Below are 19,487 nucleotides of genomic sequence, written 5' to 3'. Positions count from 1 at the left end.
AAAATGTGTTTGACAAAATTATTGTTATTTAGTACATTTATTTACTTACTGTTATATTAAATTGTTATTTTATTCTGAGAGTAGAAAAACAAATAAACATTTTATGTAAGAATGTCCGCAAGGAATCTAAGAAACCAATATAAGTTAACAAACTTCCAGCAGGATTTTAGTACATTTCTTTAGCTTTAATCACCTAGTTCAAAGTAATTCCAGACAAGAAAAAATTACTATAACATGCAGGATATTTTAATATTTAGATTTTAAACATAGGCAAATTGTCAACAACGACATTATATTCCTACGATTTTTCCTGAAATGTGTTTGACAAAATACATATTATTTGTAACAGTTATTTACTTACTGTTATATTAAATTGCTCTAATAATAGAAAAGCAAACAAACAAACAAACATTTTTTCCCTCACGCTTCCCTACATACAGCTGTGTGGGTAGACCCGCCCACTTATCCAAATCACCACGTACTGACGTTCACATTGACCAATAGAACACTTGATTGGCAACTTGAGCAGCCAATAGGACCGTGCATAAGGCGGGGTCTAAAGATCATACTTGGTTGAATGGCAATACAAAGAGAAGAAGCACCAAAACGGATGATAACGCTTAATCAATTCTATGGGTTTGGGTGTTGAGAATCCGCAGGGGAAGGACGTGCAGCCTGTCCGGCACTTCCAGCACGCGGCTCTGACCAAGCAGGGCGGATTTGACGCTCTCGTGGCGTGACAATTCATCCCTCATCCAGACGCCAGCGCTGATGGTGATGATGATGTTGCTGCTACTGCATCAGGAGCACTGGAGATCCCTATCTGCACAGCACGAATGAAGACTCCGTCACCAAAGGACACTTTGTGAGGTCATCTCGGGTTGACGCAACTTGCCATGCAGGAGTGTCGGAAAGCTGAGGTCTTCGCAGCAATCGTGATCATGTAATCACCATCTAGTGGGCTGCGACCACATATTCACAGGTGTACATCTTGCGTGGATCAATGCATCAATGCGCGCGCACCATGGAGTCGTGCTCCGCGCTCTCAGCTCTGGCCAAACCACACTTTCGCGGACACTATTTGCTCCTGTCACGAAAACGCGGAGGTCTGGCGTGATGGGTGAGGGGTCAGTTCACGATGATTCGGTCGAAATAAGGCTATCTTAAGCAGTGTGCGAATTATACAGTGACTTCGAGAGTGGGTGGAGTATTTTAAAGCGATTTAGGGGGGTTTGTTTTGAATTAATTTTGATAAATCGTTACATTTTTCAGTCTTTTGAAGTTGGTCTCGCGGGAACGCCAATTGTTGTCAGGGCTTAAGTTTTAAAACACTTGAGTTTTTGTGACACATTTGATAGAAATAGTAAAGTGACGATGTTTTGTGGACATAACGCTCGAGGGTCGCGTGTTGTTATGGTTTCCTCATCTGGCGAACGCGACTGTTTGGCGACAGGTAACGATATGCGCTGAATTATCGAACTGTATTAGCTAGTGCTGAAACCTTTGAAACGTATACAGCCGTCCTTAATTAAAATACTGTATTTCATAACCGTTTTAATTTCCTCTGGGTTATTCAGCCTTAATTAGAGGCGCCAATGCCCCTCTAACCCCCCTCGAAATGTATCCAGAGGTTTGTGTTTTTATGAACTGAAAAGTGGCGCACAATTACTCCCTCTGCCGTCCTCTGATACTTTACCCACCTGAGGATGCATCCCAAATGACTACTTTGTATATTTAATTACTTCTACAAAGCCATCCTTGTGTGCATAATGATGTAGATATGAGCGGTTTGATTTGCAAAACGTGTTTCTGTATCTCAGAGGGCTTGGCTGCCATAATCTTGCCCACTTTACATCGCTCCTAATTAGGAAATAAAGGAGAATGCAAACTCATCGGGTCACTTTTGTTATCCCAGTCCTTACCTTACAGATAACTTTAGTTTACTTTTAATCGTTTAAATCACCAGCTGACTTCAATTGGCAATGGCTTTACTATAACTTGCTCCACAAATGAGGCTAATATCAGTTGAAAGTTTATTTATGAGGGGACATGACTTGACTTTTCTATTTATACAGCGCGCAAGTAATTTATTGTGTTCAATGGAGCCTGTATTTGAACATTATCAGATATGTTTGTGTAGTAATGACAAGAAGTTCAACACAAACTGTTATTAAAACAAGCAAAGAGGATTTAGTGCACTAACTTTTGCGGCTACTTTATTTGAATACTGAACTCCTACCCCTTTCGATCCTCTTTCTTGCGTGTTAAAATCTTCATTAGGAAGTGAAACCCTGCGTAATTCGCACCCTGCGTTCATTTGCTGTATGTGATAATCGAGATCATGTCCAGATCTAACAGCGTGAGCCCACCCGGCGCTGGCGCTCCTGGACTGAGGGGAGGGACGGAGCACAGATCCGCTTGGGGCGAGTCTGAGTCCGTGGCGAACGGATGTCCATACTCGGCCAGATCCTCCTGCAAAAAGCTCATACGGTCCAACAGTCGCTGGAGAGAGGACGATGACTTCGAGCGACAACCGGGCCGAGCCACGACCACCGTCAGCCGGGTTAGCTTCAGATCCAAGTCCGCCTGGCAGGAACAAGGCGAGGAGAGCCGCAACAACAACCGATCGTCCCCGAGGTACCGAGATGGAGAAGTGAGACCCAAATCCGTGGAGCTGGGTCTGGAGGACAGGAGAACCAAGTCCAAACCAGAGGAGGAGCTCATGCCTGAAGTGAACTTTTCCATGAGCGCGTGCTGCAACAGCGTGATGCAGATTTTCAGGTCCAAGAAGTTCCAGTCGGAGAAGTTGGAGAGGCTCTACCAGCGCTACTTCTTCCGCCTGAACCAGAGCAGCCTGACGATGCTGATGGCCGTGCTGGTGCTGGTGTGCGCGGTGATGCTGGGCTTCCACTGCGCCGGAGGGATGTGCCAGCTCACCTACGTGCTGGTTTTCACCGCGGCGATCGTGCTCATCCTCACGCTGATGGTGGTGTGCAACAGGAACGGCTTCCATCAGGATCACATGTGGATAGTTTGTTATTTGCTGATTTTGCTGGTGCTGGCCGTGCAGGTAGTCGGCGTGCTGTTCGTCAAGCCGCGGAGCGCGTCTGAAGGCATCTGGTGGACCGTGTTTTTCATCCACGTCATTTACACGCTTCTGCCGGTGCGGATGAGAGCGGCGGTGATCACTGGGATTATATTGTCTGCCATTCATGTGCTCATCTCGTGGAGGTTAAACGACATGGACGTCTTCTTGTGGAAGCAGGTGAGTGAAGCGCTGTCATTGCTTTATTGCTTGGGTTAACCTCTTTTTTTTAGAAGCCATGCGGTTCTGACTGTTTACACATACGAGATTTGTGTAAAGAAATTAATAACGAGGAAAGTCAGACGGGCATACTTTCCTGCTAGAATTACTAAAAACATCAAGTTTTGCTAGAATCAACAGGGTCTGGACCAAACAATGTAAGTGGAGAGGAGCAACTTTCATTCACCTTCACCTGTGTGTTCTGTGATTCCTTTGATCCAGCTCCACTCCGTGTTTTCCATTTGTAATAGAGTGTAGTAGATTTGTTTTAATGGCTGTTTTATATCAAAATTAACATTACAACATTACTAGGGTCATCCAAGATGTGACCTTTTTTAGCAGTACAACAAAAAAGTGTTTTTGGTCATGAAATGTATGGGTAGCGCTTTGATTCTGTATGTTGTTTTTATTCACTCTCAATTCCAGAGTTATGGATGTGAGATTTGGAGTTAACTCAAAACATGAACCCACATAGAAAATATATGTTAACATTTATATTGAAACATCTGTTTATGTCTTCCAAAACAACTCATCACAGAGTTATGGGATCAAAGAAATATCAATCTGTAAACATATTTTGTATTTTAAATGAGGAAAATAAACATGCATTTGATTATGGATGTGACCAAAGAAGTCTGCTAGTTTACAGTAGACCACCTACTTTATGGGAATTCTGTAAATTGAGCTGCACAACCCAACAAATACTGCTAATCAAAAGGATGAGTTTGTTCTAATGAACAAAACAAATTTTTATTTTATTGAAGATTTTTGAATTACAGGAAAAATGCTTGGTTATGGATCTGACGTCTATCCATTATGGATGTGATGGATGTGAAATTGCCACTTGTGGCAATATAGTATTGAAATATACTATATTTACTACTATATATATATATATATATATATATATATATATATATATATATATATATATACACTATATACTCGCCCCAATACTCTATAGTTGTTTGAATACACTGACAGAGACATTGAGTATTTTAGGGTTGTTGTCGCGATACCTTTAATTAATGTTACGATACTATACCAGCTGAAGTATCATGATACCAAGTAGTACTGCGATTACAGTTATTCCTAACTCAGATCTATGAAATAAAGAAAATAGTCAGAAATACTATATTTTGTTATAGGCCTTGAATTGAATTCATAATTCCCCTTATTATTGAAAAGGTATTTGCACATTACTTAATCTAAAATGCATTTAGTTCTTTTTGTTTATTTTGTAGATAACTGAACAACAAAAATAAAATAAAATAAAGATGCAAATTATACCAAACAAAATTCATTACAAAAAGAGCATTTTTTTCCAACAAAATTTGGCTACAGTGGTTCCGCAAGTATTTTGGACTGTATATTTTGGCAAGTATATTTTTGGATTTTTACAGGGTTGTAAAATCCAAACCTACACAAAAATAATAGAAAGGGTTTCACTATTTTGGTGAAAACTTTATTTTTTTTCATGACATTTGCATGGAATTGCTCATAGAAAACGCAAAATTTATATGTTTGGCTCCTTAAAAACATTGGAGTTTGAGTAAAACAAAGTTGAGAAAGGGAACATTATAATTACAACATCAATAATCCACAGTCTTAGCAATGCCTGGCTGTGATGCATAATTACAAACATTTGAGCTGATTCTAATAGTTTACATCAGAGAAGGAGGGCAAAAATGTGCTTGTTTATTAGTCTGTGCTTATTCTGCATTTACCAATCTATAAATAAAGTTGTAAGCAAATGTTGTCAGCTCACAAACTGAATGAGTTTGCGCATGTATATCATTAAGTTCATGTTTAAGACTGGTAAAAGAAGCCAGGACTTTTTGCTGAGGCTGAAAATTAAAGGTATTAATGTTGTAAATAATTCCCAGTTTCTTCCACAGGCCAATCATTTTGCTTCAAGATGACAATGTATTGTCAGGAGTTGCATATACTAAAGGCATCCTATTATGCTTTTTCACTTTTTGAATGTTAATAGGTCTACTATCTCAAAGTCTGCTCTTTGAGATATTTTGTATTTAAAAATCCCTTTTTAAGAGCGATTGGCTTGTTTTGATGACAAGCATTTATTCTGGGGTTTATGATGTCACAAAGCACCTCAAATCCCAATGTTTGAATGGAACAATAATAATGGAGAGATTAGGGCTGTAGGGGCGCGTGTCCACTGAAGAGCTTAAATGCCAGCATTCTTCCAAAAACACTTAGCTGTGAGTGCTTCAACTGTCGAAGCTTTTAAGTGTAGAATGCATGATTGCCGCATTGCTATGCTGCCACCATTAAAAACTCCCAACACTTCCATAGACCACAACTGGAGAAAAAAGTGCTTAGCTCAGGCAAAGTGCTTATTGAAAAGCGGCCTTTATCAAACCTGGAACTAATCGAGCTGTTTGTTTTAGGCTGGAGAGAAAGATAATGTAATAATGCAAATTATGTGGCATAAACACTTTTTTTATACCACCAAGCAAGAGCATTTTCTAGAACACACCCCAAACATATCAATACTTTGTAAAAGAGCATAACATGATCCTTTTAAAGGGTTAGTTTACCAAAAAAAATTAAAATTAACCCATGATTTACTCACCCTCAAGGTTCTTGATGTGTGTGACATTCTTCTTTGAGTAGAATCCACTGAGTTATATTAAAAGTCTCCTTGCTCTTAGCTCTACAATAGCAACGCAAGCATTTATCTTCAACAGTCCAATAAAATGCATCCACCCATAATATAAAGTGCACCACTTGGCTCTGGGGCATGAAAAATGGTCTCTTTTAGCAAAAATCTAATTTAAAAAAAAACATTTTTTGTCAGAAAAATGTCTACATTTAAAACACTTACTTCTGCTAAACGACAGCTTGTAGAAGTTACACAACATTGTTTATGAAGTTTATTTATAAATTTTTCTTTTAACTTTCAAATTATCTTGTACTTTTTTGAACAGCCAAAGACTAGTTTAAACTCCAATTGATTTAATTCTGCTCAAGAAAAAATATCTGTTGGATGACCTTAGGATGAGTTAATTAATACAAAAATATGTAGGGGGAATACAACATTAAATGTGTGTTTTTTGCTTTGATTTATTTTGTTTTACACAACGTTAGTAGAGTCAAAGATGACTTATAGTGTTAACAAAAAGTACTGTTAAAATAAAAGTCCATTATTAAGTTACTGTGATTATAGGCTAATTTAAGTAGTGCAATGACAAAGATGCAAAAAATATGTCACTGATCTCTGACACTTTAAATTGATCTCGCTGTTCAACAACTGCTGTAGTAACTTTTTGGTATTCTGAGAATTTCAGTTCTGTAGGTCTTTAGAAGTATTGCCAATCCATTGTTATTTCAACTTCAACCCTTCCAGCTAAAGCTGAAAAGTATGTTTGTATATCAACGATGAAATCCTAGTCTGAAATAATGTTTATCAGTCAGATCTATAGGTTGTTTTTTCAGGAGGTCTTGCAGTTCTGAAAGTGACAAAAGTTGATGGTGATTCTTTGTAAAGCCTGCAGATTTAAAGGCACACACTTTTCATGTTTGGTTTTATTAAATTCTGACTGTGTATGGATTTATCTTTTTCTATTTTTGGTGAATGTTGTCAGCTTCTGTTATTGTAAAGAGAATATGCTTTGAATGACGTTCGTGATGTTATTGTAGTGAACTTTTGGTTTTAATGTTTGAATTCTTTTTGTTATTTAATAAACAAAATGCACTTAAATACAATACAGACTTTTAAAGAAGGATTTATACAAATCCAAATAAAATGCGGTCTTGATTATATATTATTGTAATGTTATTGATTACAAAAATTCAATCAATAAGATTGCCATTTTATGAATAAATGACATATTAAAGCCTCTCAATATTCAATTTATTGTTTTCTAAATTGTAATTTGTCTTCTAATGACTCAATAAAAATACATACGCTGTATATATCAGGCTTGTAAATTTTCTAGCCCTTTTAAACCTGCAAACTTACTATTTATTTTTCATAATATTGTATACTTAAGTGCTTTGCTTTACCAGCTACTATAACCTTATATAGTGAATGTGTTTTAAGCTCTTTTTGTCTTGATATACACTGTAATTATGTTCTCAATGCAAACACACTCGTGTGTGTGTGTGTGTGTGTGTGTGTGTGTGTGTGTGTGTGTGTGTGTGTGTGTGTGTGTGTGTGTGTGTGTGTGTGTGTGTGTGTGTGTGTGTGTGTGTGTGTGTGTGTGTGTGTGTGTGTGTGTGTGTGTGTGTGTGTGTGTGTGTGTGTGTGTGTGTGGGAACTGGCTGCTGTGTTTGTTGCTCTTTCCACACAATGCTGTTGTCTTTAGCATAGCAGATCTCTATGTTTACACGGGCCTAGCAGGACTCTCCAATAGTTTGCTGTTGTTTTATAAAGATTCTGATAGGAAGGGTACATCAGGAGTATTCTCTTAGATAACCACATTTCATCAGGCTGTGATGGTAAGCGCTGGTTTTTAAGTGGTCTGAGATTTTGGGACAGGCAGAAAGTGATGGCTTAAACGGGTCGCTTTTAGTGCATTCCAGATTTGTTCAATACAAGTTGATCATAATGCCTGTTTAATATCCATAAAACACCTATTTAATTCACTCCTGAGGGTTCTATCATTAAAAGGTTAGCTCATCCCAAAATAAAAAAAGGTTTATTTCTGGTCCTCACATATATCCAAAACCGTAAGAAGAGTATCCATTGTTGGAACACAAATACAAATATTGTTTAAGAAATCTGAGAAATTTCTTTGCCTCTACTGAAAGCCTGTTCACTCAATTTTACAATGTTCATAAAGAGATCATAATAAATGGGTATGAATTGAGCTATTCATACTTGGTCTTTTGAAGAGACATGATCTCTATGATAGCTGATTGTTTTTAGGCAGTATTTACAGCATTGAGTTGGTCATAGAAGCTCAAGGCACTTTCTTGGTGCTTGATAGCTAAAGAGATTCATTCTTGTTTGTCACACCAGTAAGCTTTTATTAACCTCCCTCTCTCCTCCTGTTTATCAGTTTAAATTATGGAACAAGATTCATCAATAATGAGTTATTATCGAAATGGGTAAATATACCTTACAATACGCTTTCTATGATTCAAAACATGTCTAATTTTAACGTAGTGCTTTTATACTTTTAAGCCTATTGTGGTAAAGTGCATCAACATTATATAGCACTGTGGTGCTCATTGTAACCCGAGTTTGATTCCTGGCTTGAGGTCCTTTGCCGCTCCCTCCCCCCTCTGTTTGCTCTCATGTATTCCTATCTCAACTACAGTCCCATATGAAAAACCCCTAAAATATCATTCTAAAAAAATTGCTGATGGTTTTTTTTTCCAAGTGGGTTTCAAGCTATTCTTCTTTTGCACTCAGAAATCCTTAATATCCTAATGAAAATAAATTGCAGTTTCGGAAGAATGTCGCTCTCAAGAGACCGAGTCGGATGACAAGACGCTCATGACAGATCATGGCTAATGTCAGTTTTGCAAATGAGTGCATTTGTTTGCAGGCTGTGTGAGAAATGAGGAGAGCAAACACCAAAAATTTTGTTGTTGTTTTTTATCTTGTTGTGGTGTCATTTAATATATTAAGTTAAAACATCTTAAATTGATCAAAAGTGCCATGGACACTGTTACATCTTTACTCTATTTGTTAAAATTAATTTAAATTAATTATGCTATTTTATTTACTGTATATATTTTGAAGAAATGGATCATGATTTCCAGAAAAAATATTAAGCAAAACAACTGGAGGTAGTGTTACACAACTGGCTGCATGCCAGTTAATCAGACAGTAGTTTTTAAATGGATATTGTATGACCAACAAAACACTCCAACTTAAATGGTGCAGATCTTTTAAAAAATATGTGTAAACAAAGAAACCTAAAATACAATTTTAAAAATCCAATACTTTATTTCAGATCACTCTAAAATATAATCTATTTTTAAACATTTTTTTAGCTTAATGAGTATAGCTTATCATTTAACATCTGGATTAAATAGCAATTATGATGCTTTGCAATTATTTCTTTATTGGTTTTTAACTCCTGCACGTTGTCACACCGTTCTTTTAAATACAACGGGACCAGGCTACAGCATAAAAGGGAGAACTCAAAAATGAAAAGTTACTCAACAAAAAAATAAAACGGTTTTCCAAACGAGTTTCTTTTTGTCTCATTTAACAAAAGGCAGTGGTAAAATGAATGTTGGAAACCAGTTAATATTGACTAACTAGAAAAAAAAAACACCATGGAAGTTAATGATTATTGATTTTCAGTGTTCATCTTTTGTCTTCAACTGAAGAAGAAAACCTCCATTGAAACAAATGGAGGTTGTGTAAATGACAACTTTTTAGGTGAACTGTCACTTTAAGGATAAAAACAAACCTTTTCAGGATAGTCTTCCAGATCATCGCCAGTTCACAATCTCCAGCTCCATTTCCCTCGTGTGCTTCATTAAAGCCGCAGGTGGGAGCCGTTTAGAGGAGTGAACATGGACTCGTCCCCTGGGGGAAAACAGAGGAGGTGGACACAGTCCTGCCTGGCACATCTCCAGCTCTAACATGGTTTGTGGCTGCTTTAATTGAATTGCCCCACTCTGTACCATACAGACCCGCTGGAATTCAAAACAGATGTCCTCCCTGTCCTTCTTGAAAGATCTGCTATTAATTTGCCTTTGAGAGTCAACCCCTATGGAAGCATTAACCTTCCCTCAGGCCAGGCTGAGTACGTGCTCTGTTGAGCGGCCGGCTGAGGAAAAAAAAAACAACACCTCTTGGGACTAATGCAGAGCTCACACACAGATCATCTTTTGATGCTCTGTCAACTTTTGCTTAACTTGTACAGCACATATACATTGTCTGGCTATTCGGATCATGTTATATAGGATTCATACAGATGTAAAGTGATTATTTTTGCAACTAAAAGAAATTTAAGTGATAATTTGATCGCTACTGATGAATCCTTCTGTTCTTCTGGTTAACAATTTTTTCGCATTATTCGCATTAATACTAACCTTAATACCACCACCACCATAATCATATTAATAATAATAATAATAATAAAAAAAAAAAAATAATAATAATAACAATAATAATTGTTGTGCTTGATCACATTTGTTGTTGATGATGATGATACTACTATTAAAAATAATAATAATAATAGTAAATATTTTAAACTTCGTAGTAAAGGCTTGTATAAAAATAGACTAACAAATTCAGTGCTTCCCACACATAGACTGTACTTGGGTGGGCCGCCCTGGTATGTTAACGGCTGCCCAAGTATATTTGGTGACACATTTTTTTTTACTATTATTATCCTTTTACACTTCTAATTATTATAATTTTTCGTATCTGCCCAATATGACCAAACATTTGCAATCGATTAAGAAGTGGCAAATCTTCTTTCATTTACCTGTTTCGTTCTGTGTGCACGAGACCCATTAACATTCCCACAAGTAATCTCACATGCTCTGCAGCAACCCACAGAGACGTGCCTTTTTGGGACTTAAATTCACCCGGCTTGGCTTTCTAAATCTCCTAAAATTTTCGAGATTCAGTTTTTGCTTTTGCCATCTAAAGCTGTCGTTAAGCGTTTTTGCATCACCTTTTCACTTAAGCCACTTTCGATTGGCTTTGCAGCTGACAGAGCGCGCACAGTGGCGAGAGCGAGAGAAACATTCTTTAATCTAAACGACTCAGAAACACTACTATATACTCGGAGGAGATGAAATGACATCTAAACTGGCTGCAAAATATATGTACACCATTAGTAATGGTTAATTAATGGATTAGCCTTATTTAAATGATGTACACGTCTTAATCTTGTAATTTATTATTTTATGATGCTAATATATTACATATTTTATACATGTCTAAAATGCTTTGGCATTCACGTTTGCTTCAAACTTGAATGAGACCGAGAAGCAGATTTGACCTGTCAGTGCACATGGCTCCTGAATATATAGCATAAAAGTAAGATGTATAGTGTACTTCTTTATTTCAACAGTCTTTTTTTATTACTTAAACCCATTGAAAATAAACCGTGTAAAACAGTGTCATAATAAAATAATAAATGTAATAAAATTTAATTCTGTTTCGTTTGTTGTATATAGTTAACTATTCATGTGATATGCGTAAATATTGTTTCAATTTGGCCACCACCGCAAGTATATTTCAAACTTGTGGGAAACACTGAAATTATTGTTGTTGTTGTTGTTGTTGTTGTTGTTGTTGTTGTTAACAACAACAATAATAATAATAATAATAATAATAATACATGAATGTACATAATACTTCAAAAATCAATATTTTATTTTTACTTCATATATTTAAAATGTTCATCCTTTAAAAACATTGTGTAAACATTGTAATGTAATTGTACTGTATTGATTTACTTTTTCTTGGTTCTATAAGGCTTTTTTATTTTAAAAGTGTGTTGATGGAAAAAAAACATTTATTATTATTATTATTATTATTATTATTACTACTTTTTTATTATTTTATTTTATACATTGGAGCTGTCAGTTATTTTATCTAATTAATGTAAAAAGAAGTGTGCAGTAATGTATGTTTTGCATCAACTTCTAAAACAAAAAGTGACTGTAGAATGTCAATATTTCACCATTATGGACGTTGTGTTCTTGTTTTCATAATTAGTTTGACCTTGTTTTCCTTTGTTCTGTTTCCGTCAGGTCTTCTGTTGCCATGTCAACACCTTTAATTATTTCAGGTGTTCCTTTTCAGTTCATTATCATCAGTTCCAAGGCTCCCTTTGTGTTTAGTTCATTGTGCAGTGTAGTCCATGTTTATGGAATTGCACGCATTTTCCTTCTTTAATGGATTTACCTACGCTTTTGTTTAAAACTTTTAATAATATCAATCTTTCTCATGTTTTTGTGTCTCTACACACATCCATGATAGATGCATTCAAAAGGTTAATCTTTTTTTAAGAATAAATAAATAAATGTTCTGTATCAACAATAAAAAAATGCATTTGTATATTTTAGTTTATTTCACAAATTACTCTATAAAAAATAAGAAATATAAATTAGAAAGCACACCTTTTACCGCTTTATGTTTATAATTATCAATGAAACAGCATTTTATTTAGGGCTGGCCTGGGTGATATTGGGGGAAAAAAAACTTTATGGGCGCCACAGTGCCACATAGCAAGAAGGTCGTTGGTTCGAGCCTCAGCTGATTAGTTTGCATGTTCTCCCCATGTTCGCATAGGTTTCCTCCGGGTGTTCTGGTGTCTCCTACAGTCAAAAGACATGCACTATAGGTGAATTGGGAGGCCACATTGTTCGCAGTGTATGTGTGTAAATGGGAGCATATGTGTATTTCCCAGTGATGGATTGCAGCTGGAAGGGCATCCGCTGTGTAAAACCAACACAATCTCACGGCAATTTGTAACTTTTTGATTTGGTGGCTAATTCGTATGAATTCATACGATCTAATTCGTACAATTTAGTACGACTTGCTCATCCCCCAATGATAGTTGGGTTTAGGGGTGGGGTTAGGTGCCACACCTCCTTTTTAAAATCGTACAGTTCCGTACGACTGAACTCGTACGTATTCATACGAATTAGCCACTAAACTGGCAAAACGTAAAATACTTATGTTTTCTCGTGAGATCAGGCTGGTAAAACATATGCTGGATGAGTTGGTGGTTCATTCCGCTGTGGCCACCCCAGATTAATAAAGGGACTAAGCCAAAAAGAAAATGAATGAATGAATGAATGAATGAATGAAAAAAAACTTCATATATACATTGTGATTTTAATAAATGCACCAAATGTCTTGAAAGGCTCTGTTTGTAATGAATTGATCATTTTAGATAGTTTGTGATGCATTTGTAGAGAAGTGCATCTGCGTAAAGCTTAATAAACTAATTGCAAGCATAGATAAAATCCAAAAGAACACGTGTACATATAAAATGCGCTGTGCTTTTAGGGTTTTCTGGGTTGTCTAATAGGAATCAAATGGAATAATGACATATAAAATAACATTGTTGTCTACACCATATAAATTAAGCAATTAACACTTGTTAAAGCTACAAACTAAACTTCTAATACAAATATATATATACTTGGCCTGCGGCCTCGTGCCAACGCACGCCTCCCACCAGTGTCGATTTACAGCCATATTGCACTGCTACTCGTGTGATATTGCTCGTATATAGAGCAATTTCAGCGTTATGGATGTGACATTTGCAGCAAAAACTCAAAACATAAATTCACATAGACAGTATATGTCAACATTGTACTGAAGCATCTGTTTATATTTTCCAGAACAACTGACCACAGAGTTAAGGCATCAGAAAAATATCTATCTGTAAACATGTTTTTGTATTTTAAATGAGAGAAATAAACATGCATGTATGTGACAAGTCTGATTTTACAGTCTACAAAATACTTTGTAGAAATTCTGTGACTTAAACTTTCTTACCCAAAAGAAATAATGTTAAACAAATGCATAAAAGAGTTGGCTCTCTATAAAACAAATGATTGATTTCATTTTGTTTAATGTTTTCACATTTACAGTATGAGGAAAAAGCTTTGTTATGGGTGTGACATCTCTCTGTTATGGATGTGACAAATGTGAAATTGCCATTTGTGTGACTTTAAAATAATTAAATATAATAGTTTGAAAACATTGACAGAGACATTTTTGAATGTTTCTGAAGTGCTGTAAAATACTTGCTTACACAAAAAATGCAGAAACTGCATCTATATTTTGCTGAAAACAGTTTGGCAAAGATTGCATTTTTGCCGTATTGCCCAGCCCTACTCTTATGTAAATGCATGTTTTAAATTGTATTGTGAATGTAAAAATAAACAGCCAACCAACTTTACCTCAGATTTACCCCCCCTAAAACACAGCTGTATGTGCGAGTTTGTGTTGCCTCTCAAAATGCGACTCTGACATGTCTCTTATGAGTGCAGACCCTCAATTGTGCTTCCTGTAGCTTAGCAACCAAGGCCTGTTCTGACAAACAGCATCCAGAAGCACTCAGGGCTTCCCTGTGCAAAGACCTGCTTTTCATCTCCCAAACACCTCCAGCAAATGTGCCGTCTTCCCATTAAAGGTTCAAATTGAGATAATTAAGGCACAACTGGCCCTGAGTCTTTGCTCTCTCTTCTTTGCTCCCTCTTTAGCTTTTTTTTCTTTTTTTTTTTTGGCTGTTGTCAAGGTAGACGTGTGGTAATCAGTGTGTGTGGGTGGCTGCCTACACCTCTCTTAAACAATTGCTGCAGTCTGTGCTTTGTATTAGACCACTTATTAGGAGACATGTCTTAGGGGATATTAAAAAGCATTTTACTGTGACCTATTATAAGCTTTTTTTTTTTAAATTATTTTTATATATTTAATTTTAATTTTAAATTAAATTATTTTATTTGATCATTTATCATTTATTTATATATTTATTTATTTTTACACAATACTTGAATTTAGTGCGAACAGTTTACAAAAAATATTTTGTTAATTTCATAAAGCAATTTTTTTTAGCTTATGGTTATTAAATAAAGCAGTAAGCCCCAATAAGCCTTGGTTTACAGTGAATTTATAACACAAAAGGAACGTTGTTAGGCATGACAGATTTGATAGCAGAAGGGTTGCCAAGTAACTGTCAGGTGTATGTTTGTAGAGTAATTTACAACAGCTTTGAATGTGGCTCAACCAATCAGAATGAAGGAATCTGATTTATAGCATCTTGAAGAAATTTCTCATAATAATAATAATAATAATAATAATAATAATTGTTGGTGTTGTTGTTTTTGTTGTTATTGTGGTGTTATTTTATTACATTCTTAAATGAATTATTTATAACTGGAATTAACTACATTTTAAGTAAATGTGGTTTAAATGTTAATGTTTATTCAAACGGTTCATAATGAAATGTTTCAATATTTCATTATCTCTATAATTGGCTCTTTCAGCATTACTACTACTTCAACTACTACAACTACAAATAATAAACCATGTGCTCAAATTCAGCATAATCCATAGATTTCTTAGTGATTAAAAGCATTTTGCTTTTAAAATGAAGAATAAAATTGTATTTTTTAATGAATCGTATGGAAAATTACAGAAAAAAAGAGACAATTATATTTTAAAAAGTATACATAGTATCAATTTAAGCACGTACAATAAAAAAAACAACAGATAAAAAGGAAAATAATAAATGCAGCTTAACACAAACAGTAGAACAAGAATTGTTCAATCACACAACACGCTCTACTTTGAACTTAGGAAAGGAAAAAAAGTTTTGCTGGAACAAGGACTCTATATCTGACAGTAAAACTGTTACTATATTTTGTGCGAATAAGTATGATTAGCCTCATGAATATTTTGAGTATAAGATGCTTCTTTAAAAAAAACTAAATTTAACAAATTCACTTCTGAATGGCAATTAATAACCTTCTCTAATTGAGAAATTAAGTTTATCAGTTATTAAACCGGCTGACAAGGTGTTGCAATGGGTTGCATGATCACCTCGCAGCAAGAAGTTTGCAGGTTTGAGCCCTGGCAAGGCCAGTTGGCATTTCTGTGTGGAGTTTTCATGTTCTCCCCGTGTTGCCGTGGGTTTCCTCTGGGTCCACTGATTTCCCCCACAGTCCAAAGACATGCGCTATAGGTGAATTGAATTAGCCAAATTGGCCGTAGCATCTGTGTGTGAACGCATGAGTGCATGGGTGTTTCCCAGTGTTGAAAGGTATCCGTTGTGTAAAACATATGCTAGATAAGTTGGCGGTTCAAAGAAAGTGAATTAATGAGTTATTAAACAGTATTGAAGACCTGCTGGGAGCTCCCAGTGTTTTCTGTTGGGTTCCATATTAAAAAAAAAACAACAATTTGTTTTTAATCGAGGAACTTCTGCAGGAAAAACTACATTAACCATGATGTTTTACAGACTAGGGCTGCACAATATTGGAAATATCTGACAATGCGATGTTTTGTTTTACATCGATTATTTATTGCGATGTAAATACAGTTTTACCAGATTATTTGAATAGCTCTATTTGGTATGATTTCATTAATTTAGATCAACTGGCATGATCAATCTTTTTCTATGCTGTGCATCTGCATACAGTATAACAAATTACAAGCAAAAATAAATAAGTAAACTGTGTTTTATGGTTTTCAGGGGAGTCTAACAGTATTCAAGTACAGAAATTGAATCAAATGTAAATGTAAACATGGTAATCATTGAATAAATAATAATGAAAATTAAATAATTATTAATAATATATTTTGTTCTTTTTAATAAATAATAATAAACTGCCTTGTGCTGTTGCAGATACACGTTGCAATACCAATGCTCAAACAATATATTGTTCAGCCCTGGTACAGACGTTTCAGCAATTCATTGAGATGCAATGAGCAAAACCTAATGGCAGTGTAGTAAATTATATGATATAATCAGATGTTGTAAAAGCAAAAGTGTGTTCTTTTGAGAAAGTACAAACCATATATGTTAGCTGTGGTATACTTTCATGTGGAGTATTTCTTAGAAAAACACTCAGCTTACCTCCAAATGCACACTTTTAGTTCTTAATTTTTGATGAATCGCATACAATTTACCAATGATCTTGATTAATAGTGGTTGTTTTCATGTTTTGTCAATATTTAGCAACAACTATCTTCTCACTCAAGATAAATCTGAGGTTTGTCGCACGGGGAGCTGATTATTTCTGTAGAGACTCTGGAATGCATCCTGATTGAAACCAAACTCGGCATGTTATTTTTATTGCAGAACCACCCTCTGTTTCTTCTTCTTTATTTGTCACATCTTTCTTCTTTGCTTGCAGATAAGGGCCTCGTTGCCGCCTACAAACTTGGAGTATTCATTTAGACCCACAGAGTGTCAAATCATGTGTACACGCTAATTTTATAATTGAACGTCACAGGGTGAAAACGTAATAGTCAACATGTTTTTAGTTTAGTAATTTTAGTTTTAACATGCTGTGCTAGTGAGTGGCCTGCAAGAGCTGCGTATGAGATCCATGAATAGTATAGTTGTCATGTTTACCAGTGAACAAACCACCAGATGTCGCTGGTAAACCCTCAGTCATGAAACTACAAATCTGCCAGTTAATGGACTACATTTTCATACATGCACTTCTCCCAATCACGCACGCCTGGTCACTCATCTTCCTGATTACATCACCAGCTGAAACCTGTTACAGAGACTGATTACACACAGTATTTAAGCAGCACACACACTCATTCACATGGCCGAGTCTTGTTTATCTGTAAGGTGACATTACAACGCGTTATCCTGGTCTTGGTTTCCCGTGTTTTGTTCTTAGCCCTGTTTATCCTTGTCATCCTGTTTAGCCGCCTGCCTTACGACCTATTGCCTGTTTACTGACTACGATTCTGGATTTTCTACATATATCTGTTTGCTCCCGTATTGACCACTGCTTGCCTGACTGTGAATAAACCTGCACATTGGATCCTACCTTCTGTTGTGGTGTTACTCCCCGGCGTTACAGAAGACTCGGCCACACAATGGATCCAGCGGGTATCAAGATCATGTGTCTTCGTCAGGAAGCCCGAACAATAGAAGAGTATGTAGAGGATTTTATTTATTTGGCTCATTTAACATCTATGGACGATTTATGTTTAATGATCTTTTTCCGGGGTGGTTTATCTGAACCATTGTATTCCACAATGCCAATTCATGAGGCCCACTGGACAATAGAACATTATATCGATCTGGCGCTGCAACTTAGTGGGTCCCCCTTCACCGTAGGCGAGGTGGAGGAAACCCCTAAATGTTTTTTGGGGGGGGGCAATAGACAGCAAGACCCGCCAGCTGCGGGGCTTGCAATTCCCTCTACTAACAATATTATGCTGTCATCTACTATACACATGTCCCCTGTTTACCAGCCCAGTTCTCCATGTTACAAGATGGCTTCCTCCAGTCTGCCAGCTCACAAGATGGCCGCCTCCAGTCCTCCAGCTTACAAGATGGCTGCTCCTCCAGCTCACAAGATGGCCGACTCCAGTCCTCCAGCTCACAAGATGGCCGACTCCAGTCCTCCTGAGCTCGCTGAATGGCCGCCGCCTCCTGAGCTTCCTGAATGGCCGCCGCCTCCTGGGCTTCCTGAATGGCCGCCGCCTCCTGGGCTTCCTGAATGGCCGCCGCCTCCTGGGCTTCCTGAATGGCCGCCGCCTCCTGAGCTTCCTGAACGGCCGCCGCCTCCTGAGCTTCCTGAACGGCCGCCGCCTCCTGAGCTTCCTGAACGGCCGCCGCCTCCTGAGCTTCCTGAACGGCCGCCGCCTCCTGAGCTTCCTGAACGGCCGCCGCCTCCTGAGCTTCCTGAACGGCCGCCGCCTCCTGAGCTTCCTGAACGGCCGCCGCCTCCTGAGCTTCCTGAACGGCCGCCGCCTCCTGAGCTTCCTGAACGGCCGCCGCCTCCTGAGCTTCCTGAACGGCCGCCGCCTCCTGAGCTTCCTGAACGGCCGCCGCCTCCTGAGCTTCCTGAACGGCCGCCGCCTCCTGAGCTTCCTGAACGGCCGCCGCCTCCTGAACTCCCTGAACGTCCGCCGCCGCCTGAACTCCCTGAACGGCCGCCGCCGCCTGAACTCCCTGAACGGCCGCCGCCTCCTAAGCTTCCTCAATGGTCGCAGCCTCATGATCCAGGCCCTCCGCAGTTCCACGCTCCAGGCCCTCCGCAGCTCCACGCTCCAGACCCTCCGCAGCTCCACGCTCCAGGCCCTCCGCAGCTCCACGCTCCAGGCCCTCCGCAGCTCCACGCTCCAGGCCCTCCGCAGCTCCACGCTCCAGGCCCTCCGCAGCTCCACGCTCCAGGTACGCCCCCGCTGCATGGTCCTGGCCCTCCATCCCTCCCCCAGTTCCGCCTCCGCTCCACCTCCCGCCTGAACAGTATTAGGAGTGTCTGGAAGCCACTCCTTAGAGGGGGGGCTCTGTCATGTTTACCAGTGAACAAACCACCAGATGTCGCTGGTAAACCCTCAGTCATGAAACTACAAATCTGCCAGTTAATGGACTACATTTTCATACATGCACTTCTCCCAATCACGCACGCCTGGTCACTCATCTTCCTGATTACATCACCAGCTGAAACCTGTTACAGAGACTGATTACACACAGTATTTAAGCAGCACACACACTCATTCACATGGCCGAGTCTTGTTTAT

At 37.9% G+C, this 19,487-nt stretch overlaps 2 protein-coding genes across 6 annotated transcripts in view; both read left to right on the top strand.

Moving 5' to 3' along the window:
• Positions 1-571: 571 nt before the first annotated feature.
• Positions 572-19,487, top strand: part of adcy5 (adenylate cyclase 5) — a 153,953-nt gene continuing 135,037 nt past the window's right edge. For 4 of the 5 annotated variants that reach the window (XR_012384996.1, XR_012384995.1, XR_012384994.1 and 1 more), the window contains exon 1: positions 572-3,265. Coding sequence is in view for 2 of the 5 variants with exons in the window: in XM_068223425.2 (XP_068079526.2) it covers positions 2,342-3,265 (924 nt within the window). In the remaining 3 variants the exon portion in view is untranslated. 5 annotated transcript variants of the gene reach the window in all.
• LOC141376177 (uncharacterized) overlaps positions 17,554-19,487 on the top strand; it is a 2,145-nt gene continuing 211 nt past the window's right edge. Inside the window, exons 1-2 of the mRNA XM_073912923.1 lie at positions 17,554-17,890; positions 18,213-19,487. The exon at positions 18,213-19,487 is cut by the window's right edge and continues 211 nt beyond it. Of these exons, the coding sequence (XP_073769024.1) occupies positions 18,234-19,430 (1,197 nt within the window). The 5' untranslated portion in view covers positions 17,554-17,890; positions 18,213-18,233 and the 3' untranslated portion in view covers positions 19,431-19,487. The remainder of the gene's footprint in view (positions 17,891-18,212) is intronic.

The sequence above is a fragment of the Danio rerio genome, chromosome 9, assembly GCF_049306965.1.
Source record: "Danio rerio strain Tuebingen ecotype United States chromosome 9, GRCz12tu, whole genome shotgun sequence".
NCBI lineage: Eukaryota > Metazoa > Chordata > Actinopteri > Cypriniformes > Danionidae > Danio > Danio rerio.
This window is presented reverse-complemented; position numbering and strand designations above follow the sequence as displayed.